The following is a 25,412-nucleotide window of genomic DNA, read 5'->3' as shown; positions in this document are numbered from 1 at the left end:
TCCAGAATGCACACATTGTTTTATAGAGTTTATAGAATTCTTTCCTTTATTTTTTAATGCCCAGCCAGACCTCAGAATGGCTTTACACAGGCAGATACTAGCAACTTAAAAACAAAATTCAAATCTAATACATGTTTCATTAAAAAGAAAACAAAATGACTCAAGTAACAACTTCAGCCTGAAACTAAGGGCTTTTCTCTTTTCCTCAGTGAGAGAGAGAGGTCATGATTACTTCTGTACTTTTCTGTGTCTATTTCAACCTTTACACTCTGGATCGCCTTCTATTTGTGTCATAAAGTTAGTTCCACCACTGCGAAACCTTGACAGGCTATTTAATCTCTCTCTACGCCTCCCGCCTCATCAATAAACATCTCGGGGCTGTTATGAGAATTTAATGAGATAATGTGTAAACCGTTTGGCAGTGCATGGAATACAGCAGACATTCAAACGAAAGCTGTTATTATTTGCCAGAAGAGTAAATTTCTCACAAAAAGCTTACTGACATCACCCACCACCCCGGTGAGGGGACTTGGTTGGTGGATCCCCTACTGCAGTAGCAGCCACATGCACGAAAAACCTTTGAGTCTTAAGGGCCATCACGCTGCACCAGGTGATCTGAGCTGTCTAACTGAGGTCGTAGGAAAGCTCAGGAAACATGCCGCCCAGTTAGGAAGGCATCTAGCCCATTCGGGGGCGGGGGGGGGGGGGGGGGGGGGTGGTGGTAATGCCTGAGAGCCTTTCCTAACGCCTAGTGCGTACTCATCATTCAACAAATGTTTACTGAACATGTTTCTGCGCCAGGCACCGTACAGCTGGTAACAAAATAAGAGTCCTTGCTTTTGTGGAGGTGACATTCTATTTTATATGCCTTACTTCACCAAGCGCTTTCAGAAACATCATATGGTTTGAGCCTCACAAACTTACTACAGTCGGGGAGAAAATTACTATTTTCAAAACACAGATGAGAAAATCGGGGCAGAAACGTTTATGTAACTCGAGTTAGAGTTCACAGACAGAAAGGGCTCGAACCTCAAGCGCCTTACAGAAGAGCAGCCGCCCGGTCCGCTCTCCGCACCCCAGCCGGCGGCGCTCACACTACAGTCCGCGTAGCCGCGACCCGGAGCCCAGACCCGGAGCCCCTCCGCGGAGGCCCCGGGTCCTGCCCCGCCACAGTTCCCGTCTTCCTAGTTCCTGCCTCAGCTATGCACACCCCTCCCCCCTGCATGCCCCTCACCTGGCCTCGGAGCTACCCAAAGTGCACGGGGGCAAGGGGGAAGGGGCGAAGATTGGCAGGCAGGGGCGCGGGTTGCCGGAAGCTGTCACCTTTCATCCCGGAAGCTCCCGCTGCCACGGGCGGTGCAGTTCCGGTTAGGCGGCAGAGTTTGTTTACGTTGCTCGCAGGTCTAGCCGCTGCCTTCCCCCAGCTCAGCCTCCAAGATGGGGAAATCCTTTGCCAATTTCATGTGCAAGAAGGACTTTCATCCTGCTTCCAAATCCAATATCAAAAAAGTGAGTAATGGGATGAGGGAGTGTTCTGGCCCTTGGCGCCTGGGTTCCCAGGGGCTGCTGGAGGTGAGTGGTGCTGACTCTCAGATCCTTGGGACAGTCGCCCCTTTTCCAGGCCTAAAGCCCCGGTGATATCGCCCCTTCTTCTCCACTGAGAAATTCGCTGACAAAGCTGGTCCTCGACGTTTATTCTACATCGGCCAGGAGACTGGCGGCTGTCATCGGCGCTGTCGGTTCTGTCGGTTAGAATGTCAATCTGTAAGACATGAAGACTGATAATAGGGTTCCTCGTTACTTCCCTCAACAGATTCTGGTTTTGCTTTTTCGGATCCCAGGGGTCACGGTTTCTGAGCTCTGCTATCCTGTACGAAGAAGACTCCCTTTTTATTTTATATCTTAAAAGGGAAATAAATTCACCTCTTACTTCCTCTTTTAATCCACCTGATAATGTAGTGTCTGTCTCATGACTTCGTTGAAATTTGGCTTTTAAGTAATCAATTATAGGTCCATTAGGTGCAGTACAGAAATACCCTACTGAATATTATAGCAGTGGAAAGCAGAATGGTGAAGTAGGAAGAGTCTGAGCTTTGGAATCAGACCTGGATTCTAGTTATTCTAGCACAGTCACTTTTAGCCCTGAGATCTTGCACAAAATAGTTAATATTCTTGATCTTCAATCTCCTAATCTGTAAATTAACAATGATCAGTATCAGTTGCTTTGACTTGTGAAATTGTTGTGAGGACTAAATAAGATGGTGTGTGTAAGGAATTTGAAACAAAGTACCACCTAGCAGTATGCCAGCCATGTGGAGTGCTCAATAAAATGTTAATTGCCCCTACACTCATACTTATTCTTAGCCTGCTCCTAAAATACAGATGTCCCTGGAGTTTTGTCCTTGACCTATATCTTGCTTTCTCTATATGCTTTCCCAAGCAATCACATCCAGTTTCATGGTTTTAACTACCCTGTCTTCACTCAGGACTCTCAAGTCTACAGCCCCAGATCTCTCCTCCTAGCTCAAGGCACCTCAAGACAATTATATACTAGACAATTTTATCTTAATATCCTTCAGGCGTCTCAAACTCAACATGTCTGAAATGGAACTTGTGTTTTATCCTAAATCTGCTGTTTTTATCCTTCCTGTCTCATGCGAGTAGGAAATACAGGTAGTAACACAGTCCTTCATCTAGTCATCTAAGCCAGAAATTGAAGATTCACCCTTTTCCTATCACCCATTTATCTAGTCAGCTGATGAGTTCTGTTGGTCTTACCCCCCAAATATCTCTCGATTCTCTCTCTCCTCTTTGTCACTACTGCCTGTGTCTTGGCTTACACCCTCATCGTCCTTCACCCAGACCACTACATTTCCCAACTGATTTTTTTGTCTCTAGGCTTGACCCTTCTCAAATCCATTCTCCTAGCCATCAGAATGAGATTATTTTTTTATTTAGCAGCTTTATTGAGATAATAATTCACATACCATAAATCACCCATTTGAAGTGTATAATTCAGTGGTTTTTAGTACATTCATAGATTTGTGCAAATATCACCACAAACAATTTTAGAACATTTCATCACTCCCCCCAGAAAACCGCTATCTGTTAGCAGTCACTCCCCCTTAACCATGCCCCCTTCCTCCTAACCGCTGCCTCCCTTCGCCCAGCCGTAGGCAACCGCTGATCTGCTTTATTTCTGTGGGTTTGCCTATTCTGGACATTTCATATAAATGGAATTATGCAGTGTGTGTTCTTTTGTGACTGGCTTCTTTCATTTAGCATAAAGTTTTCAAAGTTCATCCATGTTGTAGAATGTATCAATACATCATTCCTTTTTATTGCTGAGTAATTCCATTGTGTGGATATAGCACATTTATTTCTCCATTCATCAGTTGATGAATATTTGGTTTGTTTCCGTAGACTAGTCTTTTTGTGTGTGTGTGTGAAGATTAGCCCTGAGCTAACATCCATACCAGTCTTGCTCTGCTTTGTATATGGGACGACACCACAGCATGGCTTGATGAGTGGTGTGTAGGTCCAGGTTGAGGATCCAAACCTGCGAACCCCAGGCTGCTGAAGCAAAGTGTATGAACTTAACCACTACGCCACCAGCTGGCCCTCCATAGAGTAGTCTTTTTAAAGCACAAATCTGGTCTCTTCCAGCCCCTGTTAAAATACTACAGGATTAAATCCAAGTAATCTGGCTCCAGTTTTTCATTCTTCATCCTCTACTGCTGTTCTCCTACCTCAGATTTTATACTCCAATGCTATCAAACTACTTACTTTCTATTTTACACCTTTGGGCCTTTGCCTGAGTTGTTCCCTCTGCCGGTAATATCTTGCTGTTTTTGCCTTGGCAAAATTTTTTTTTTTAAAGATTGACACCTGAGCTAACAACTGTTTCCAGTCTTCTTTTTTTTTTTATTCTTCTCCCCAAAGCCCCCCAGTACATAGTTGTAGATTCTAGTTGTGGGACGCCACTTCAGCATGGCCTGATGAGCGGTGCCATGTCCACACCCAGGATCCAAACTGGCATAACCCTGGGCCGCCAAAGTGGAGCATGCGAACTCAATCGCTCAGCCACGGGGCCGGCCCCTCCTTGGGAAAGTTTTGATCCTCTCCAAAACTCTGCTTAATATTTGTGAAGTTACTTGTGTCCAGAGTTATTTGTTGCAGCAGAGTTTGTAATAGAAAAGACCGGAAATTTAAATGCCCGTCAGTACTGCAGGAGCTTGGTTAAATAAATGATAGGTGTAGCCCCACAATAAAATGATCTTCAGCTCCCCCCCCTAAAAAAACAAGAAAGCTTTTTGTTTACTGATCTGGGAATGGTCTCCATGGTATAGAATTTTATTTTGTACATACCGTGTATGCACGTGCACATGTGCACATTGTGTTACCATTTATAAAAAGAGTGACGGGGCCGGCCCCGTGGCCTAGTGGTTGAGTTCACACTCCGCTTCGGTGGCCCAGGGTTTGGTCGCTTCGGATCCTGGGCGTGGACATGGCACCGTTCATCAAGCCATGCTGAGGCCGCGTCCCACATAGCAGAGCCAGAAGGACTTACAACTAGAAAGTACAACTATGTACTAGAGGGCTTTGGGGAAAAGAAGAAGAAGAAAAAGATTGGCAACATGCTGGCTCCGGGCCAATCTTTAAAAAGAAAAAATAAGAGTGAAGAAAGAATGTGTGTGTATATGTGTGTTTTCTGTATGTATTTTTTGTATATGTGCCTTAGAACATCTTTGGAAGGATATACAAGAAATGGATAACATTACTTGTGAATATAATTAATTAAAAAAATAAATAACTTTTAAAAAACGAAACCTGCTATGAAGCATTCCATTATACCAGCCTTCCTCCCTGCCACCTAAAGTTAATGACCCTTTTATTCTATTGTTTATCTTGTACATATTTGTTATCCAAATATCAAACTGTCTTGTTATGATTTATTTATATAATTCTTTTCTTTTTTTGTTATGAAATAGTTTAAACATACAGAAAAGTCAGTATGATTTTCTATAGCAGATTCTGAGCATCTTGAGGACAAGAATATGTTTTCTTACTTCTCATTCTAGTCCATGAAACTACTCAATATGTATTCAAACTCTTGAGCAATCGAGTAAAATCTAAAGCTTTAATTAAATGGTAGTTATCCTGTTAGAAGGAATATGTTATTATTAGGATGTTATTATGAATATCTTATTCTACCAGGCAGTGACACCTTACATTTCTCTGTTGCACTGTTTGCATTTTGAGCTACAGTGAAAGTTCCACATATTTGCCTTTTGCTGCCAAGTGTAGGTTTTTCTTCTATAATGTTACTTCATAGGTATGAAGTCAGTGGAAGAAACTTTCAGGAATTTATACCAAAAGAAATTTCTGGTATATTCTGTCCCTGAAGGGTTCTCTTTTCATTTCCGCTTTTATTCTCATCTCCCTATTAATCTTTCTTATCCACATCTCAAACTGTGTCCCCGCAGAGCCTTCCTATCTCAGCATTACTAAAATACTAATTACCCCTGTTTTGCTTTTAAAATTGAGTAATGGTAGTCTTGTCCCACACCCTCCTCCCCACACTTATCTGCCCCCACCCACGGTTTATAATTACATATAATTTTCTCACCGTGAGTATTTGTCCTCGAATTTACCTTCTTAAGACTTGGCATGTTTGGAGAGAAAGTTTTAACTTGCTATTGATGTTGAACGGCTGTCAAACACTTGGTCCTTTATTCTAAAAGTGGTAGGGATGCATTGGTACCTTTCAAAACTGGAAGTAACATGATTAAATATCGTTGCATAAGTTATGTGGGCTTTTTACCTTCACCACTTTTATGATTTTGAGAATTTCACATAGGGACACGTTCAGCCTGTGGTGTGGATGTCCCTGAGCAGCTCCGGGACATCTGCTGCACTTCTGTCTTATCTCTTTCTTTCTTTTCCTGTCTCGTCCTTTTTTCTACAACTACCTTTTGACCCCTTTCCATCTTTTCTCCTTGTCCTCTGTTCCTCCTCTTTTGGAGTGTCAGTGACACCCAGTGGCATCCGTGGGCATTGTTTAACCCTACTGGTTGTGCCCTGTGCTAAAGAGTTTTCTAGACTAGACATATTCCATGTAGGGAGATGGTCATTCTCATCTCTGAAATAACACAGGCACTAAGTGCGGGAAGCTGTCGTACCACGGGTGCTCAGAGTGGTTCTCACCTTTGACATTTTTGCCTTAAAGTTTGCTTATTTTGAATGGTTGGATTCAAGGACTTATATCAAGTCACAAATCAAATTTTTCAGCTGTTATTTTGTGATGATGTTATTATGACCAAAATAGATTGTTTTAAACTGTAAACAATAGCATTTTATATTTTATTATAAAAGAAAAACAAACCTATTTAGTTTAAATCCAACTATTTCATTTAAAATTTTTATTTTATTAATTTAGGTATGGATGGCAGAACAGAAAATATCATATGATAAGAAGAAACAAGAAGAGTTAATGCAACAGTATCTTAAAGAGCAAGAATCATATGATAATAGGTAAGAAATTCCACTATACTGGTGTTTTGAGAATAATCAATTGCGTGAGAATGATCCCTTACTGAATCAAATATTGAGTCAGCTTCTTTTTAATTGAATGCCCCAGTGATAGAATTCTTTTCTTGTCCTGTGAACTATCTTCACTCCTCATGTAGATGGCCACTTTTTCCAACCTAACCCATGATTCACATAAAATATAGATTGATGTGACTCCGTACAGTTGGTGAGCAAGTCCCAAATTAGGCAAAGCTTAGAATAATGAAAATCTATACTGGAACTGCTGAGACCTCTTAGAAAGATATGTCTTTAATATACACTCAAATGAAAAGAGGCACAGGACAGCTTCAAGAGGTAAAGTGTCTGGACTTGCATGTCATTGTTCTGTTAATGGCAGGATCGTGGCTAGAGTTCCTCATTGGTTTTTTCCAGCACGGTACCTGTCCTTTAGCTGTTATCATTTATGTTTGTATTTGCAAATCTTATTCTGAAGCTGGGTTCTCTAGGTTAATCAAGCAAGTGAGTAGTGGTACTTTAATTATGAAGACCATACTTTCTCTTCCACTCAGTCCTGTTTTTCATCAAAATATGGAACTTAAGCAAAGTAATACTAAACTATTACTAAATACTCTCTTGAGAATATAGTATAGTTTATTAAGAGTAAAATTAAAGAAAACTTTAGTTCAATTAAGTACTTTTCTCACTAATTTTATTTAATCTGGTTAACTTTTATTGAGTACCTACTTCATGCAAGATAACAAATGGTGTTGTAGGGGCCTATAAAAGTGTGATACATAATTTCTTTCTACCCTCAGGAAAATCTAGTAAGGGATATATACATATAGTTCAAGGCTGAATATAATAACTGATGTATTGAAAACACACACTGCTTTAAAAACTAGCAGGCTAACATAGGACAGAATAATTCCATTTGAGATAACAAGGGAAGCTTCGTGAAAGAGGTGACATTTTGGCTGAAGTTGAAGAATGGTAAGGATTTAGATCAGTGGTTCTCAACTGAGGACCATTATTGCCCCCCAGGGGGTATGTGGGAATGTTTGAACACATTTTTGATTGTCACAACTCAGATGTTGTCACTACCAACATTTAGTGAGTGGAGGCTAGAGATGCTGCAAAACAGCCTGCAATGCACAGGGCGGGCCCACACCACAAAGAATGATCTAGTCCAAAATGTCAATAGCACCACTGTTGAGAAACGCTGATTTACGTATAGTAAAAGCTTACTAAAGATCAGCACAGTGGGAAAGTAGAGAGGATGTTCAAGAAACAGCCAATATTGAGTTAGACCAATAGAGGGATAGTGGAGGTAGGAAAGCAGGCTTGAAACAGGTTATAGTGTTCATGTTTATTCTTCATCTTAGAAGAGTTATTTTTTTCCCTGTATAATTAATAAATATTTGAAGCTATGCAAATATCCTGTTTCTGCTTGATCTTTTGCCCACTAATTTTAGCATTCCTTAGTGGATCTTGCCTGCAGCAGTTATTACTGTGGTATTCTAACTCTGATTTTCTGTCTCTTTCATGCCCTCTACATTTTTTTTGTAATTTGAATTCCCCTGGAAAGAAGAATTTTTCCTTTCCCTCATTTAGTTATTTATTTAATCATTTATTTCTCTCAGTATGGGCTCACAGATATTTATTTAACGGGCTACAATCCAATACTGTTGTTACTTATTTTGTTGCTAAAATAGTTCCAGTTTTGGCCTTTGACCACTCTATCAGCTTATATATCCATTTAACATCCATTTAACATGCCCCATCCTTTTTTCTTTTTAAACCACTTCCTGTCTTTTATTTTTCCCTGCTCCAGCATTGGAATCAACCAGATTCCAGGGAACCCTGGTCCCTTTTATTGGAGAAAGATATTTAGAAACCAGGATCTGGGCACTAGGTGTGTTCAGTGCTTCTAGCTTGGGTTGTTCAAATGCAAATTTATGAGTAATTGGTGATTTGTAAAGTTTTTTATTCCTTATTCAAAAGATAGCCAATTCTGTTCTTTAGCTGTCTGTTGTTTTTTCTCTTTTAAGTTTTTACTATCCTAAATGTTTCTTAGCTTATGAATATTGATCCCTACATACTTTTTTAAAGATGATAATCACATTTATTATTCTGACCAGATAAATAAAAGGATTTAATGGGATGTCAAAAAATCTGTACATTCTGCTTAACGTCAACAGCAAAAAAAAAAAAAAAATTACAGGTTTTTAGTTGAAAGTTAAAACAAAATGCCAATATCATAGCTTTACCTTTTATTTTATATACCTGCTGAACTTTACATGATGTGGAAATTGACCTTCCAGTTTTGATTTTATGTTGTTTTTGTTCAATATAAATGAAATGCTTTTTTTGAGGGTGAAGTATATATAACATAAAATTTATTATTTTTAAATGGGTAGTTCACTGGCATTAATTTCATTCAAAGTGTTGTGTACCATCGCCACTATCACCAGAACTTTTCCCATTACCCCAAATAGAAACTCTATACACGTTAACAATAACTCCCACTTCCCCCTCCCTCCAGCCCCTGGTACCCACTATTCTACTTTCTGTCTTTATGAATTTGCCTATTAAAGGTACCTCATATAAGTGCAGTTATACAATATTTGTCCTTTTGTGTCTGGCTTCTTTCACTTAGCATAATGTGTTCAAGATTCATCCATATTGTAGCACATATCAGAACTTATTCTTTTTTATGGCTAAATAATATTCCATTGTATGTGTATACCACATTTTGTTTATCCATTCATCCATCATTGGACACTTGGGTTGCTTCTGCATTTCAGCTATTGTGAACAATGCTGCTGTAAACATTGGTGTACAAATATCTGTTAAAGTCCCTGCTTTCAGTTCCTTTGGGTATATACCTAGGATTGGAATTACTAGATTATATGGTAATTCTGTGTTTCGCTTTTGAAGAACCAACAAACCATTTGCCATAGTGGCTGTACCATTTTACATCCCCAGCAGTAATGGTTCTAATTTCTCTATACCCTCACCAAGGTTTATTATTTTCTCTCTCTCTCTCTTTTTTTTTTTTTGTGATAATAGCCATCCTAAATGAGTGTGAAGTGGTATCTTCTGGTTTTGATTTACATTTCCCTGGTAACTAGTGATGTTAGGCTTTTCATGTGCTTGTTTTTTTTTTTAAGGTTTCTCTTCCTTTCTTTTCTTTCTTTCTTTCTTTTTTTTTGTTAAAGAAGATTGGCCCTGAGCTAACATCTGTTGCCAATCTTCCTCTTTTTTTTTTGCTTCTGAAAGTCCCAGTACATAGTTATGTATCCTAGTTGTAAGTCCTTTTAGTTCTTCTATGTGGGGTGGCATCACAGCATGGCTTGATAAGCAGTGTGTAGATCTGCACCCACGATCCCAACCAGCAAACCCCAGGCTGCTGAAGAGCGTGCAGACCTCACCACCACACCACTGGGCCAGCCTTGGTTTTAAAGTGGTGTTAATATAAGATATAATTTTCATACTTGTTTGAAGTGTATGTTGGTTTTAAGTACAGTTAGAGAGTTTGGGGACCATCACCATAATCTAATTTGAGAACATTTTCATCTTCTGAAAAAGAAATCTTATAGCCATTAGCCGTCAAACCCCATTCCCACACTCTGTCCTCCCTTCTGTCTCTCAACCCTAAGCAACCACTAATTTACTTTCTTTCCTTATAGATTTGCCTATTCTGGACCTGTCATTTAAATAGGATCAGATAACATATGCTCTTTTGCAACTGGCTTCTTTCATTTAATATAATGTTTTGAATTTCATCTGTGTTGTAGGATGTTTCGGTAGTTCATTCCTTTTTACTGCTGAATAGTATTTTATTATGGATGTAGATCCCTTCATCCTTTGCTCTCTTCTTTTTTATAGTTCCTTACAAACTCCAAGGAAATAAGAACAGAGGAATTCTAATCATGTGGTATATCATTTGTGATTGCCTTTTCCAGATATAAAAGGAAATTCTGTTCATCCTTGAGCCTCCATCTTTATAACCACTACTTTTACTTGGATCTTATGAATTAAAACTTTAGCCCAACCAGTCATTCAATTTGTTGCAGAGGGGGTGTTTTTTTTTCAATTATTTTGTTGAGGTCACAATGGTCTGTAACATTGTGTGATTTCAGGTGTACATTATTATTTATCAGTTTCTGTCTAGATTGCATCGTGTTCTCCACCAATAGTCTAATTTTTATCCATCACCATATATATGTGCCCCTTTACCCTTATGCCCACTCCCCAACCCCCTTCCCTTCTGGTAACCACTAACCTGTTCTCTTTATCCATGTGTTTGTTTTTCTTCCATATATGAGTGAAATCATGCAGTTTCTCAGAGGTTTTTTTCCTAAAAAGCACAGCATCTCTCTCTAAACAGAACCCAAACAGGGAACCTTCAGTGTTAAAACAGGATTTTTGAAGTGCAGCAGACATTGATTCCATCATAGTAATAAACCTGTTGTAGAATATCTTTAAATTATTCTCTCTTCATTGGCCTCACTCAAGAGTTTGATTCTGGGGCCAGCCCCGTGCCCGAGTTGTTAAGTTCGCTCGATCTGCTTCGGTGGCCCAGGGTTCCACTGGGTCGGATCCTGAGCACAGACATGGCCCCGCTCGTCAGGCCACGTTGAGGCGGCGTCCCACATCCCACAACTAGAAGGACCTGCAACTAAGATATACAACTGTGTACCGGGGGGATTGGGGGAGATAAAGCAGAAAAAAATAAATTGGCAACAGTTGTTAGCTCAGGTGCCAATCTTTAAGAAAAAAAAAGAATTTGTTTCTCTCATAGCCTTTAACTCTTAAAAGCATTAATTGGGTTTGATTTCCGAAAGTAATTCCAGAGAGACTCATTTTTTCCAAAACTGTTTGATCCTGCACAATTAAGAAAAAATGTTGGCACTGTTTAACTTAATTCCAAATTTGTACTGGCATATAGGATTTCAAAGCTTCGTTATTTCCACAGCATTTCAAAGTTTAAGAAAAGCATGTGCGAGTGGCCATGACATTTTTCCTCTTTTCTGTTGGGAGGATCTCTCAGGTAATGAGAAAGTCTCAGAACGTACAACCAGTTGCTAAAGAGGCAGCACTGTTTGAATTTCCATTCACATATTTCAGATTGCATCTAGTCAGTGGAGTAAAGTTTTGGAACTTTATCTCTAACAAAAATATTTTATCTTAATTCCCTTAGGGTTTGGTGGAGGCCGGGGGAGGCGGCAGTTATTCTGTAATGTTTTCCTCCTACATAAAATTGTGAACTTTATGTCTTGTTTCGTTTAGATTGCTTATGGGTGATGAACGAGTAAAGAATGGCCTTAATTTCATGTATGAGGCCCCGCCCGGAGCTAAAAAAGGTGTTTGTCTCATTTTCTTTTTTTTAAGTCTTTGATGTGTTTGCAGCTAAAGATTGAGAACTGCTATGACAGATATTTTTTTAAAGTTGCTATTATTCTGTGAAGATAATTAAAAATAATAATACTCTAATTAATACAAGAGAATAAATACTAAAAATTGTCTAATCTAGTAATATTTCTTGACTAGTCCTTCGGGGAGGACAAAAATCTCAACATCAGCAGAAGTGCATTTATTCTTTTATAATATCTATCTTTAGTCCTTCTTATTGAATATACCTGTAAATAGAAAGCAAAATACTCACTTCAATGAAAAATGTAGAAGTTTAAAAATTAGGAATTAACACACTTATTAAATGCTTTCTCTTATTCAGTATTTTGTTTTGTCCTTCAGTGATTTGAATTTTCTTGTGAAAGAAGAAAAAAAAATCAAACCAATAAATGCTTACAAGTTTCAGTTAAATACCATGATACGTTAGTGTAGTATATGATAGCAGACTTTTATGTTGAAGTTTTTAACTTGACCTGTGTTTTTTTCCTCCATATTTTTGATATGCAATCAAGAAAACAAAGAGGTAAAGTACTATTTTCTATGTTTGGATTTACTTGCAATAGATTTTAGTTTTATAGAAAAATTGAAAGGCTTTTTAATGAATGTTTTTAGAAAGAAGAAACAGAAGGAGAGACCGAATACAAATTTGAATGGCAGAAAGGAGCCCCACGAGAAAAGTAAGAACTGGCTTTCTTTTAAGATGAAAATATGTATCATTAAATTTATCTAATATTCCATCTTACATTGCGGTTTCATTCACTAGAGAAAACAGCTAATGAGAAAAGTTATTTTTAATGATTTGTCATATGCAACTAATTTGCTTGATCATAGTCTTTAGTTTTATGTATTTTTTCACTTTTTTAATCACAAATCATCACACTGGACGCTTAATAATGAAGTGTTTGGAAATACTACATAGATTTTATAGTTCTATATATTTATTGAACTTATACATTTCCTAATGTACTTAGAACTATAAAAATAGTTTTCAGAATAACTGCTATTTAATTTATTAAATTATTTTTAATATTGTGTTTGTACATTTTCTCTACTTAATAGATATGCCAAAGATGATATGAACATCAGAGATCAGCCCTTTGGTATTCAGGCAAGTGACACGTATTTTGCTCTGTAAGAATAATTTTTATTTAATAAATACTTCTTTATGTTATTGTCCAAAAGATATTTAAGCTGATAAAGGGCCCTGTGGTTTCTATTTGTATCAGATAATAGAAGGTCTAGGGGAGAAAACATTAAATGTAGTAGACTGATAAAAATAGGAATCAAGGTTTTGTAGTAAGGGTTATGATGTTAATGGTCTCTGCAGTTTGCGGGGAATTTGGAGAATTCGCTCTGTTTCTTTAGAACCGGTACAGACTATCACCAGAGGGCAGATCTTGGTTATAAATAACATTTTCTGGAACACTGCCTTGCTTATTCATTACATATTGTCTGTGGCTGCCTTCCCGCTACCTTGGCAGGGTTGGGTAGTTACACGAGAGACCTCTGGCTTGTAAAGCCTAAAATATTTATTATCTGGCCCCTTACAGAAAAAGTTTGCCAGCTCCTGGTTTAGGAAATTGAAACTTTAAAGATTAACTTTTTAAAATTAGAGAATTTAAAATTAAGCCATGACATAATTCTTTTTTGGTATTTTACCATTTCTTTTTGGATGACATTGTTTTATTGCCACCAAGTAACAGTCACAAAGAAATAGGATTCAGCTTAGCTTTTAGGCAGAATTTATAGTAGAAGATTTTAGTATTTGTATTTAATTACCAAATATAGTTATGGAGTCTCTTTCCTTGGAGATCTTTTAATCATATGAGTAATTAACTTAAACTCTGCCAAAGAGTAGGGAGTTGAACATTGGTTTATATTTTTATTCTTTTAGTAACCAAAATAATGTTCATTATTTCTCAGGTTCGAAATGTGAGGTGCATTAAATGTCACAAATGGGGTCATGTGAACACAGATCGAGAATGTCCTTTGTTTGGTCTTTCTGGAATCAATGCCAGTTCGGTTCCCACTGATGGCTCAGGTAGGCACTAGACATAATTTATTTATTTGTTTTAGAATTTATATTGAGGACAAACAAGGAAAGATAAAGTAACATTTTTCTTTAATCTCTGGGTATTGTTTTTGTTTGGTTGGGTTTTTTTTGTCTGTCACATTCCCAAAATATGATGGTCAATGGGAAACTCTAATCATATGTTTTGAATTTGAAATGCTGTGTATTAGAATTAAATTTCATTTTTCTAGTCAAGGGCCCTGTGAACTTGATTTTTAAAGTAAAATGTATATTAAACATAGTTTATCATGTTAGTAACCTAAAAATAGAAGGAAGATATTTGTGTCCTCCTGAATTGTAAATGTAGGCTGGACCAGAAGCCTTCAGGAATCGCCTCTTTTAAACTCTTTAAAATTCAGTTTAAAAAGATGTTAAATGTGGTTTTTACTTGAAAGTTCTTTACTTTCCTGCATCTTATTGTCTACTCAAGAAAAACTGGTCTAATTTGGTTTGGATCAATTGGGTTCTTTTTATAAAAAGATATGAAAACTGAAAAGATTTAATTATTTCTCACTGCCTTGTTAGCATATTATTGAGACAGCCACACTGATCCAACCATAATTTATAATAAATCGTAATAGAAATAACCTGCTTAACCTTGTAAGCTTAAGCAAGTCATTTCACTTTTATGAGCTTCAACTCATTTAGTATAACTCAAGAGATTTTCAGCATTTTTTAAACAGTTATAGAACCTGTTTTGTTTTTTTTTTTTATTTTAAAGAAATCTTACATGAAACCCAGTATATAGAGCGTATAAAGGCAGAGCTGCTCCACTGAAGGAAATGCTCTGGGCACGAAGCCCCATCCTCTTCGGCTCTGAGGCACCTCTTTAGACTCCCTATGGCTGCCACTGCCACTCTGAGCCAAGGGTTACTCTCAGCCAGCACATGACCTTCAGCCCCTGTTCTGTAGCTAGACATCCTGCATCCTTCCTGCAAGCCAGATGCAGACAGGAGGATTCAAGATGCCGGGTCTTGCATTAGGAGTTTAGGAATTTGACCCGTTGTCAAGTTTGACGTTATTTCTTTAACGTTGTTAATGGATGTCAGAATGGGTAGAAGAAGTACACAGATAGAGTATTATGATGGATTTTTTAAAAATCCTATTGCTTTAAAAAAAGGTTAAGAAACCACATTTTAAGTAGAGAGAAAACTGCTTGCTCAGTGATAAGAGACTATTGATAGAGACCTTGGTCTGGCACTCTCTCACAGAACATCCCACTGATGCCACAGTGCAGGTACTCTTAAAACCCACATGCTGTTGCTGCCTCCTCTCCTGTCCTCACCCAATGGTGAGAGAAGGGAGAGAGGCCCCAAAAGAAAACCCCAAAGAAAATGGGGGTGGAGTAGGTCATATATGAAGAACATGGCTCAAATATTTCTGACCACTAATTTTAGTAGTCACAGGGATGTGTTGTTATATCTGAAAGGTATGTTCTGTTTTCTGGAAGGAAGTGCATCTTTCTTATCCTTTCCTTCACTCTGGCCTTGTGGTGCTCTTACAACTGCATGACTCGTGTTGGCTAGGGGCAGGCAGCGGTAGGAGCTGTCTTTGTTCGTCACCCTCATCTTACTTTGATCCTGCTTCTGAGAGAATGAGTAGGATGACTCCAGACTCAGCCCTTCATCTAGTAATCTATAGACCTGCTTTCTCTTGAGTGTGTGTTAGAAAGTCTACTAACAGCAATCAAAAGACCTAGTGCTATTTAGTTAGCCTATCATTAAGAGTATTGAAAACAGTGAATTCAAATGTAATGAAGCTGGTTATTGGCTCTTCTCCAGCCCTCCGTTTATGTTCATTAACTTACAATAATTCAGTCATTCATTTTATACAATCAGGTTTTTGTACCCTACCTGTGGTGGGATTTTACTGTAGTACTATTCTTCAATCAAATGAACTTTTTCAAAATAAAGTGAATGAAGTAGAAAAATGCTCGAGTTTTTGGCTCCTGTCAAGTTTTAACATATGTGTAAGCAAGCTTGAGGAGTCTATAAATTAGTGACTCTCTTTATCTAAATAAATTGAGCAGTTGGGTGGTAGAGGATGAAAAGTATTACCTTTATTGAAATATTATAGTTAATATCCTTAATATATAAAATGTTCTTTCAAGTCAATATGAAAAAGGTGAACATACAAACACAAAGGAGCAAAGGATGTATATATGGGTGGTTTGCAAAAGGAGGAATTCAAACGGTCGTTAAACTTCGGAGAACATTTTCAACAACATTAATTACCAAAGTAGTGTAAACTAAAATATTATCTTTTTGCCTATCAAATTTGGTAAAGATTTAAAAGACCTATGCATCCAGCATTGGAGCAAGTGTGGTAAAATGAACTTTTTAATCCACTGCTGATAATTGGAGCAGCCTTTCTGAAGAGTCATATGATATGTGTCAAAAGCCTTAAAAACATGCATATCCTTTCACCTTGAAATTCAGCTTCCAGGAATTTATAAGAAAGTGATAAGGTACATACTCTAGGTTTTATAGTAGTGAAAGATTAGAAACAACCCTAAGTGTCCATCAGTAAGGAGTTGGAAAAAGAAACTCACTTATTCAGCAGTCATTTATAAAGCACATATTCTGTGCCAGGCATTTTTCTAGGCTCTACAAACATGTTATCAAGACAGAAAAGGTCCTTATTTTCATTATATTGGGAGACATAAAATATATAAGAAAATGAATAATATTAACTTAATAAATAAACATTAAAATACTAGGTATGTATAAGTTCTATGATGAAAATTAAGTTGGATACTGTGATGAGAACTAAATGGGGAGTAACTTTAGGCTAAGTGGTTAGGAAGGGCCCCTCTGAAGCAATGATGTTAAGCTGAGACCTCAATGACAGGAAAAATACAGCCACGCAAGACCTGGGAGAAGAGCATTTGGCATCTTAGGCAAAAGGAACAGCCTTCCACACAGAGGGAACCATAAATTCTGAGAGGCAGTGTATTTAGTGGTTAAGAACTGACTGTCGAGCTATGGAGCTACGTGGATGCCTGATTTGGAACCCCTGCTCTGCTGCTTAGTAGTTATGTGCCTTAAGCAAGCTGCTTAACCTCTCTGCGCCTCAGTGCGCTAGTGTCTCTAAAATAGATATTATTGCACTACCTGCCTCATAAGGTTGTTAGGAGAACTAAACAAGTTAATGTGTGTGTAGTGCTTGGAATAGTGCCTGGCACATAGTAAGCACTCTATGAGTATTTTTTTTAGATAAATTGTGTTGCATCCCCCAAAAACGGAATACCATGTGGCCATAAGATATAGATATATGAATAGAGCTATAGATCTATAGTTATAGATATAGATAGCTATAGATGTTGACATGTAAGGATATACCAGGATAAAGCAAGTAAAAAAAAAAATTAAGAAGCAATATTGTTTAAAAGATGTGAGGTTAGACTGCAAAATGTCATTCAGTGGTTAAATGGCCTCCTAGAATGAGTATAAGATTTGAGAAGCTTTGCCTTAGATGGTGACAGGATGGCTCACCAAATTAAGAGGCCTATATGAAAGTCAATTCTTAGAACTGAGATTATTATATTTGGCAACCATGTATTTGATGTCCTGCATTTCAGCCATAAAATTTCTTTTTTCAACTTCTGTGTTCCAAGCTTATAGCATAGATATGGGCTCTACTCCTAGTTTAAAATCTAATCAGAAACATTAAATTAACATATCACATAAGAAACAGTAACTCAGTTTACAGTCTAATCGGAAAACAAAACTAGAGCATTATGTAAGAATACATTTAATAGAGAATAACTGAGTGCTAAATTATGTGGTTAATAGAGAAAGTGGGACTAAAGTGACCTTTGAAGAATTACTAGGATTTAGACAGATAGAAAGGTTGACTAAAAGGAAAGACCAGAAGAAAAACAGGTGCAGAGTTATCTTGAGTGATTTCAAATGAGCAGAACCAGATTTGAACTCTCAAAATGACTCTCAAAAAAAGCTGGGCCATGGATGCTGCAGCCGGTGTTTCTCAAACTTACCTAATGTAAAGGATCACTTACGTATTCTGTTAAAGGTCTTGGTTCCCAAGCCCCTGTCTGAGACTTGTTGAACTAGAGTCCTGAGAGGAGCCTGAGACTCACTCCCACATCATGCTCATGATCCGAAAGTTTAGGAAAACAGTTGTAAGCAAAAATGATGCCATTGAATAGTCTGTGTACGTGTGGTGTGTGGTGTTTGTTTTTGGAAGGGAGCGGCATAGAGGAGAAGGAGAGATGGTAACGTGCCAAAAGAGCTTTTTTTTTTTAAGGGAAATGTTCATTTCAACATCATTTCTAATTTTTCGCTGTTGTGAACTAAATATCCAGCACTAGGGGAATGGCAGAATAAACTGTTGATATATCAAGTGAATTAAAGAGAACCAGTTGAATCTACATTATGATTCTAATAATATAAAACTACATGCATATGGATTAGGACTGGAAGGAAACATGGAAGAATGAAAATAGTTAATATGTTAATTTGGTGAAATTACAGGTGATTTTCTTTTACTTTTATATTAAAATGTGTAATTAAAATTGGGAAAGAAACTTAAAATTTCGGCTTTTCAGACATTGAATATCACATGATAGTCTTCAGAAGGCTAATGTTTTCCTTTGTACTCCAATATTAAATTTATTTTCAGAATAATTGGAACAGCTAAAGAAAGCAAAGAGTTACTGGTGTGTTATAAAGGGTATGTTTGTGATGAGAAATTACTGGCAGACTAAATTAATTCTTCACCTCAGTCTTTACAGAAAAATGAGTTAGGGGAATTTCCATTTCCAATTTTTCCTTTCAAACCGAAAAAGTATAAGTGTGGGAACAGATACTAGTAAATACACAGGCTATCTTTAATTTCTTAAGTCTTATAACTTACTTATTTAAGAATATCTCCAAACACTGAACTCTATGATAAAATTATGGTAAAAATAGATCAACAACTTTCACCATCTGTGATACCACATAAGATGATGAAAGTTACTGATCTGTTTGTGAGGTACTGCCAAGGTAAAGAACCATCAGCTTCAGCTGTATATAAGAACAATTGAAGATTTGGGGAACGTACCTTTTTTTATCTGTTTGTTTCCATTGTGTTTTACTAGTATTACACAGTCATGAATTTATCCTAAGGGAATAATCATGGATATGTCCGAAGATTTTGTTGCAAAGCATTGTGTATAATAGTAAGAGAGAGAGAGAGAGAGAACCTAAGTATCTAATTAAAAGGTGTTAAGTAGATAATTATGGGATATTGTTACAATGGAATACTATACTGTGCAGCCATTAAAAATGATATGAAGATTTCTTAATGATATGGATGTTGTTTACAACATTTGGTCAAATAAAAAAGCAGGTTATAAAACAAAGTAGTTACATGGATCCCATTCATGTTTCTCTTTATATCTTTAAGTACACATACAGACAGATACTTTTAGAAAAATGCCAGGAAGGAGATGGACCAGAACATTAACAATGGTTTTGTCTGGGTGTGGGATTTCTTGAGATTTTTAGTTTCATCTTTTTTGCTTATCTGTATTTGCAACACTGGAGGTAAATTACATTAATAATTTTTTAAATGAGCATTATTTTAGAAGAATTTAAAATTGTACATAGAAATAAATTATTTAAAATTGTATTGCTCAGTTAAGACCTTTAAAGTTTGATCTGAATTCAGCAGTACCACTTAACTGACACTAATGAAATCTCTTAAAGGTTTCTCAAAAGCAAAATCAAAACTCTGCTATGTCAAATAGGAAAGCAAATAATAACAATGTTGTATTCTGAATCTGAATGCAATGAAAAATAAACTGGCCAATTTCCTAATCCACTTGCTGATTCAAGCTAAAAAAATCTTTTCATTTAAAAAAAAATCACCTATTGAATAATGTCTCACCAGTGAATAGAGATTATTTCTGCAGTAAGGCAATTTCAGTGGATGTGGTTATCATGGGATAATCACACCCCTGGGGTACAGCCTTGTGCCTGTAATCTCCCAGGAGTGTAATTATTTCATGATAACCGCACCCCCTGGTGTTACATTATTTCTATTATGAAATTCTTAGTTTAGTATATAAAGTAACTTACTTTGATCACTGGAAACTATAAGGTGCTGTTAGAATTTTCCAGCTGTGAGGTTTACAGAGACCAGCTATAAGATTTACTTCTCCTTTACAAAGTTAAATTAGGCAATCAAAATGCTTCTTTGGGCTAAGCTGGTTTAGAATATCTTTTCTACTGATAAGATCATCTTAACTTTATACACTTTCATCCACTCTAGGTACATCAAAATTATATGTAAAACTTGCAAGCTTCAGTGATGACTAAATTTTTATAAAATATTTTTGTATTACAATATACAGTTATCTGTTCCTTAACAACAGGGATACATTCTGAGAAATGCGTCATTAGGTGATTTCGTCATTGTGTGACCATCATAGAGTGTACTTACACAAACCTAGATGGTATAGCCTACCTCACACCTAGGCTAGATGGTGCTAATCTTATGGGACCACTGTTGTATATTCAGTCTGTTGTTCACCAAAATGTGGTTATGCGACACATGACTGTAATTAAGTGGCCAGCCCACCTGCCTTTTATCTATTCTCTATAGCCCTTATTCTTATCATTGACTCTTACCATCTGTCACTTACCCATGTTTTTAATGTGTACTGAAGTAAACATAATTTTTTTAATCCACAGTTGGGGATTTTCAACAAAGCAAGGGGGGGTGTTTTGTTTTGGTTTGATTTTTTGGCTTTTTTAATAGATTTAATAGTTATATATATCAGTATGCCTCCTACTTAATCTTTTTGTTTGTTTTGTTTTAGTCTTGTTTGTGTTTTTTAATAGACTTTATTTTTTAGAGCAGTTTTAGGTTCACAGCAAAATTGAAAGGAAAGTACAGAGATTGCCCATATACCCTCTATCCCCACAAATGCATAGCCTCCCCCATTATCAGCATCCTCTACAAGAATGGTACATTTGTTACAATTGAGGAACCTACACTGACACATCATTATCACCCAAAGTCCATAGTTTACATTAGGGCTCACTTGGTGGTGTACATTTTATGGGTTTGGTCAAATGTATAATGACATGGATCTACCATTATAGTATCATACAGAGTCGTTTCACTGCCCTAAAAGTCCTCTGTGCTCTGCCTAGTCATCCGTTCCTCCCCTATAACCCTCTACAGCAACTGATCTTTTTATTGTCTCCATAGTTTTGGCTCTTCCTAAAGATAGTATAGTTGGAATCTTATAGTATGTAGCCTTTTCACATTGGCTTCTTTCACTTAGTAATATGCATTTAAGGTTCCCCTATGTCTTTTCATGGTTTAATAGCTCATTTATTTTTAGTACTAAATAATATTCCATTGTCTGGATGTACCACAGTTTATTCATCCATTCACTTACTGGAGGACATCTTGCTTGCTCTCAAGTTTTGGCAATTATGAATAAAGCTGCTATAAATATCCATGTGCAGGTTTTTGTGTAGTCATAAATTTTCAGCTCCTGTGGGTAAATACCAAGGAACATGATTGCTGGATTGAGTGGTAAGAGGATGTTTAGTTTTAGAAGAAACTGCCAGACTGACATGCAAAGTAGCTGTACCATTTTACATTCCCACCAGCAATGAATGAGAGTTCCTGTTGCTCCACATCCTCACCAACATTTGGCATTATCAGTGTTAATAATTTTGGCCATTCTAATAGGTTTATAATGATATCTCTTTGTTGTTTTATTTTGCCTTTCCTTGATGACATATGATGTAGTGCATCATATACACTTGGCCTATACACTTGGCTCTCCCTATCTGCAAATTCTGTGTCTACAGATTCAACCAACCACGTATCAAAAGGCCTATAGTGCTTGCATCTGTACTGAACATGTACAGACTTTTTTTCTTGTCATTATTCCCTAAACAATACTGTATAACAACTATTTACAGAGCATTTACATTGTATTAGGTATTATAAGTAATCTAGAGATGATTTAAAGTATATGGAAAGATGTACATAGGTTATATGCAAATACTGCACCGTTTTATTTAAGGGGCTTGAGCATCCCTGGATTTTGGTATCTTCGGGGGTGCTGGAACCAATCCTCTGGATTCCAAGGGACAACCGTACTTGTCGTCTGTATGTCTTCCTGGTGAGGTATCTCTTAAAGCCTTTGGCCCATTTTTTAAATTGGGTTGTTTGTTTTCTTATTGTTGAGTTTTAAGGGTTCTTTGTATATTTTGGATAGCAGTCCTTTATCACGTGTGTCGTCTGCAAACATTTTCTCCCAGTCAGTGTCTTGTCTTTTCGTTTTCTTGAGCAAGTGTTTTTTAACAGCTTTATTAAGTGATAATTTACATACCATACAGTTGACCCATTTAAAGTGTACAATTCAATGGCTTTGAATTTTTCTGTTCACAGAGTTTTACATCCATCACCACAGTCCATTCTAGAACATTTCCTTACTCTAAGTGGAAATCCCACACCTCTCAGCCCTCACCCTCCAGCCCCCGGTCTTCGCCAGCCCTAGGCAGCCACTAATCTACTTTCTACTTTTTTTTAGAATGCCTACACTGTAGATTTAATATAAATGGAATCATACAATATATAGTAAAGAAAATAGTTTTAGTATTACTTTTTTTGCCTTTAAATTTGACACTTTGACACAATTAGAATTGCCTTTTCCTTCCACCCCGAACATGTAGCTTCCAGTGGCCTCTCCCCGTTGAGTCTGGATGTTATTACCCTCCGTGTACATCAGTGTGCAAGAATTTACACAGAGTATCCTTAGCCAGGGAAGCTCACTCAAGCTGTCCAGAGTTTTTATTAGGGTTTAATTACATAGGCATGATTGATTGAATCATCGGCCATGTGGCTGAACTCAGTCTCTAGTCCCTCTCCCTTCGCCAGAGGTCAGGCTGATATCATGTGGCTCAAAGCCCCAACCGTCTAATCACATGGTTGGCATTTCTGGTGTGGCCAGCCTAATCCTGAGTCATCTCCTTAGCATAACCTATCTAGGGGCTCACCCTGAGTCAGCTCATTAACAGAAACTATCAGGTCCCACCATGAATAGCAAAGATACTCCTATCACTCAGGAAATTTCCAGAATTTAGAGGCTCCCTACCAACAACTGGGGACAAAGGCCAGCCAAGTTTTTTATTACACAGCAGTTGTACTTTCATTTTCATTTAGTTCAATATATTTTAAATTTTCTTGAGACCTCTTCTTTGACCCATGTATTATTTAGAAGTGTGTTGTTTAATCTCCACATATTTGTGAATTTTTCTGGATATCTTTCTGTTACTGATCTCTAGTTTAACTCCATTTTGTTCTGAGAGCATTTTTGTGTGTGATTTCTATTCTTTTACGTTTGTTTAAGGTGTGTTATATTGCCCAGAATGTGATCTGTCTTGGTGAATGTTCCGTATGAGCTTGAGAAGATTGTATTCTGCTGTTTTGGATGAAGTATTCTATAAATGTCAACTAGATCCAGTTGATGGATAGTTCAGTTCAACTATATCCTGCTAATTTTCTGCCTGCCAGATCCATCCATTTCTGATAGAGGGGCATTGAAGTCTCCAACTGTAATAGTGGATTTATCTATTTCTAAAAACATTTCTGTCAGTTTTTGCCTTACGCATTTTGATGCCCTGCTGTTAGGTGCATACACATTTGGGATTGTTGTGTCTTCTTAGAGAATGGACCCCTTTTTCATTATGTAATTGTATTTCTTGATCCTTGATAAATTTCCTTGGTCTGAAATCTGCTTTGTCTGAAATTAATATAGATACTCCAGCTTTATTTGATTAGTGTTAGCATGGTATATTCTTCTCCATTCCTTTGTTTTTAATCTATCTATATTTTTATATGTAAAGTGGGTTTCAGGTAGACGACATATAGTTGGATTTTTTATCTTTTATTGATATAATTGGATTAAGATCTACAATGTTTATAATTGTTTCTATTTGTTGCCCTCATTCTTTGTTTCTTTTTTTATAATCTACTCTTTTTGGCTTTGTCTAGTTTTTTTTTTTTAAAGATTTTATTTTTTTCATTTTTCTCCCCAAAGCCCCCCAGTACATAGTTGTATATTCTTCGTTGTGGGTCCTTCTAGTTGTGGCATGTGGGATGCTGCCTCAGCGTGGTTTGATGAGCAGTGCCATGTCTGCGCCCAGGATTCAAACCAACGAAACACTGGGCCACCTGCAGTGGAGCGCGCGAACTTAACCACTCGGCCATGGGGCCAGCCCCTGCTTTCTCTAGTTTTAAATGAGCATTTTGTATGATTCTGTTTTCTTTCCTCTCTTAGCATATCAATTACACTTATTTGTTTTTAATTTTTAGCAGTTGCCCTAGGATTTGCAGTATACATTTACAACTAATCTAAGTCCACTTTCAAATAACACTATACCATTTCACAAGTAGTGCCAAAACATTATAAGAGAGTAAACCAATTCCTGTTATATGATGCAATTCCTTCCTCCTATTCCTTATAACGTTGCTGTCATACATTTCATTTGTCCATATATCATAGGATATATTGTTGCTGTTATCATTTTGGACAAGCTCTTATTGTTGGATCAGTTAAGAATAAGAAAAATAAAATATTTTATCTTACTTTCATTTATTCCTTCTCAAGTGCTCTTTCTGTCTTTATGTAGATCTGAGTTTCTGATCTATGTCATTTTCCTTCTCTCTGAAGAATTTCTTTGAATATTTCTGGCAAGGCAGGTCCATTGGTGACAAATGCCTCAATTTTTGTTTGTCTGTGAAAGTCTTTATTTCTCCTTCACTTTTGAAGGATAATTTCACTTGATACAGAATTCTATGTTGGTAGGTTTTTTCTTTCAACATTTTAAATATTTCACTCCACTCTCCTCTTTCTAGTATGGTCTCTTAAGAGAAGTCTGATATAATTCTTATCCTTGTTCCTCTCTAGGTAAGGTTTTATTTATTTATTTATTTATTCATTCATTCATTCATTCATTCATTTATTTATTTATTTTAAAGATTTTATTTTTCCTTTTTCTCCCAAGATCCCCCCAATACATAGTTGTATATTTTTTTTAGTTGTGGGTCCTTCTAGTTGTGGCATGTGGAACGCCACCTCAGCATGGCTTGATGAGCTGTGCCATGTCCGCCCCCAGGATCTGAACCAGCGAAACCCTGGGCCGCCGAAGCAGAATGCTCGAACTTAACCACTCAGCCACAGGGCTGGCCCCAAGGTTTTATTTTTTCCCTCTAGCATCTTTCAGAATTTTCTCTTCATCTTTGACTTTCTGCGGCTTGAATATGATATACCTAGGTGTAGATTTTTTTGCTGTTTATCCTGGTTGGTGTTCTCTGGGCTTCTTAGATCTGTGGTTTGGTGTCTGTCATTCATCTTGGGAAA

The 25,412-nt window shown here is 37.1% G+C and overlaps 2 protein-coding genes across 8 annotated transcripts in view; one reads left to right on the top strand and one right to left on the bottom strand.

Moving 5' to 3' along the window:
• SCRN3 (secernin 3) overlaps window positions 1–1,351 on the bottom strand; it is a 37,154-nt gene extending 35,803 nt beyond the window's left edge. For 3 of the 6 annotated variants that reach the window (XR_011428540.1, XM_005601587.4, XM_005601588.4), the window contains exon 1: window positions 1,235–1,349. The gene's annotated coding sequence lies outside the window, so the exon portion shown is untranslated. Of the gene's footprint in view, window positions 1–1,029 lie in introns of all 6 variants that reach the window. The other 3 variants (XM_070242033.1, XM_001495633.7, XM_005601586.4) reach the window with 3 other exon arrangements.
• A 19-nt stretch (window positions 1,352–1,370) lies between these two features.
• Window positions 1,371–25,412, top strand: part of CIR1 (corepressor interacting with RBPJ, CIR1) — a 38,090-nt gene continuing 14,048 nt past the window's right edge. The window contains exons 1-7 of one of the 2 annotated variants that reach the window (XM_014732538.3): window positions 1,371–1,509; window positions 6,440–6,534; window positions 11,824–11,897; window positions 12,459–12,469; window positions 12,559–12,623; window positions 13,006–13,054; window positions 13,870–13,987. In XM_014732538.3, the coding sequence (XP_014588024.2) occupies window positions 1,438–1,509; window positions 6,440–6,534; window positions 11,824–11,897; window positions 12,459–12,469; window positions 12,559–12,623; window positions 13,006–13,054; window positions 13,870–13,987 (484 nt within the window). In that variant the 5' untranslated portion in view covers window positions 1,371–1,437. The remainder of the gene's footprint in view (window positions 1,510–6,439; window positions 6,535–11,823; window positions 11,898–12,458; window positions 12,470–12,558; window positions 12,624–13,005; window positions 13,055–13,869; window positions 13,988–25,412) is intronic. The other variant, XM_070242032.1, reaches the window with a different exon arrangement.

The sequence above is a fragment of the Equus caballus genome, chromosome 18 (genome assembly GCF_041296265.1).
Source record: "Equus caballus isolate H_3958 breed thoroughbred chromosome 18, TB-T2T, whole genome shotgun sequence".
Lineage (NCBI taxonomy): Eukaryota > Metazoa > Chordata > Mammalia > Perissodactyla > Equidae > Equus > Equus caballus.
Note: the sequence above shows the minus strand (reverse complement) of the source record. Positions and strands in the feature narration are given on the sequence as shown.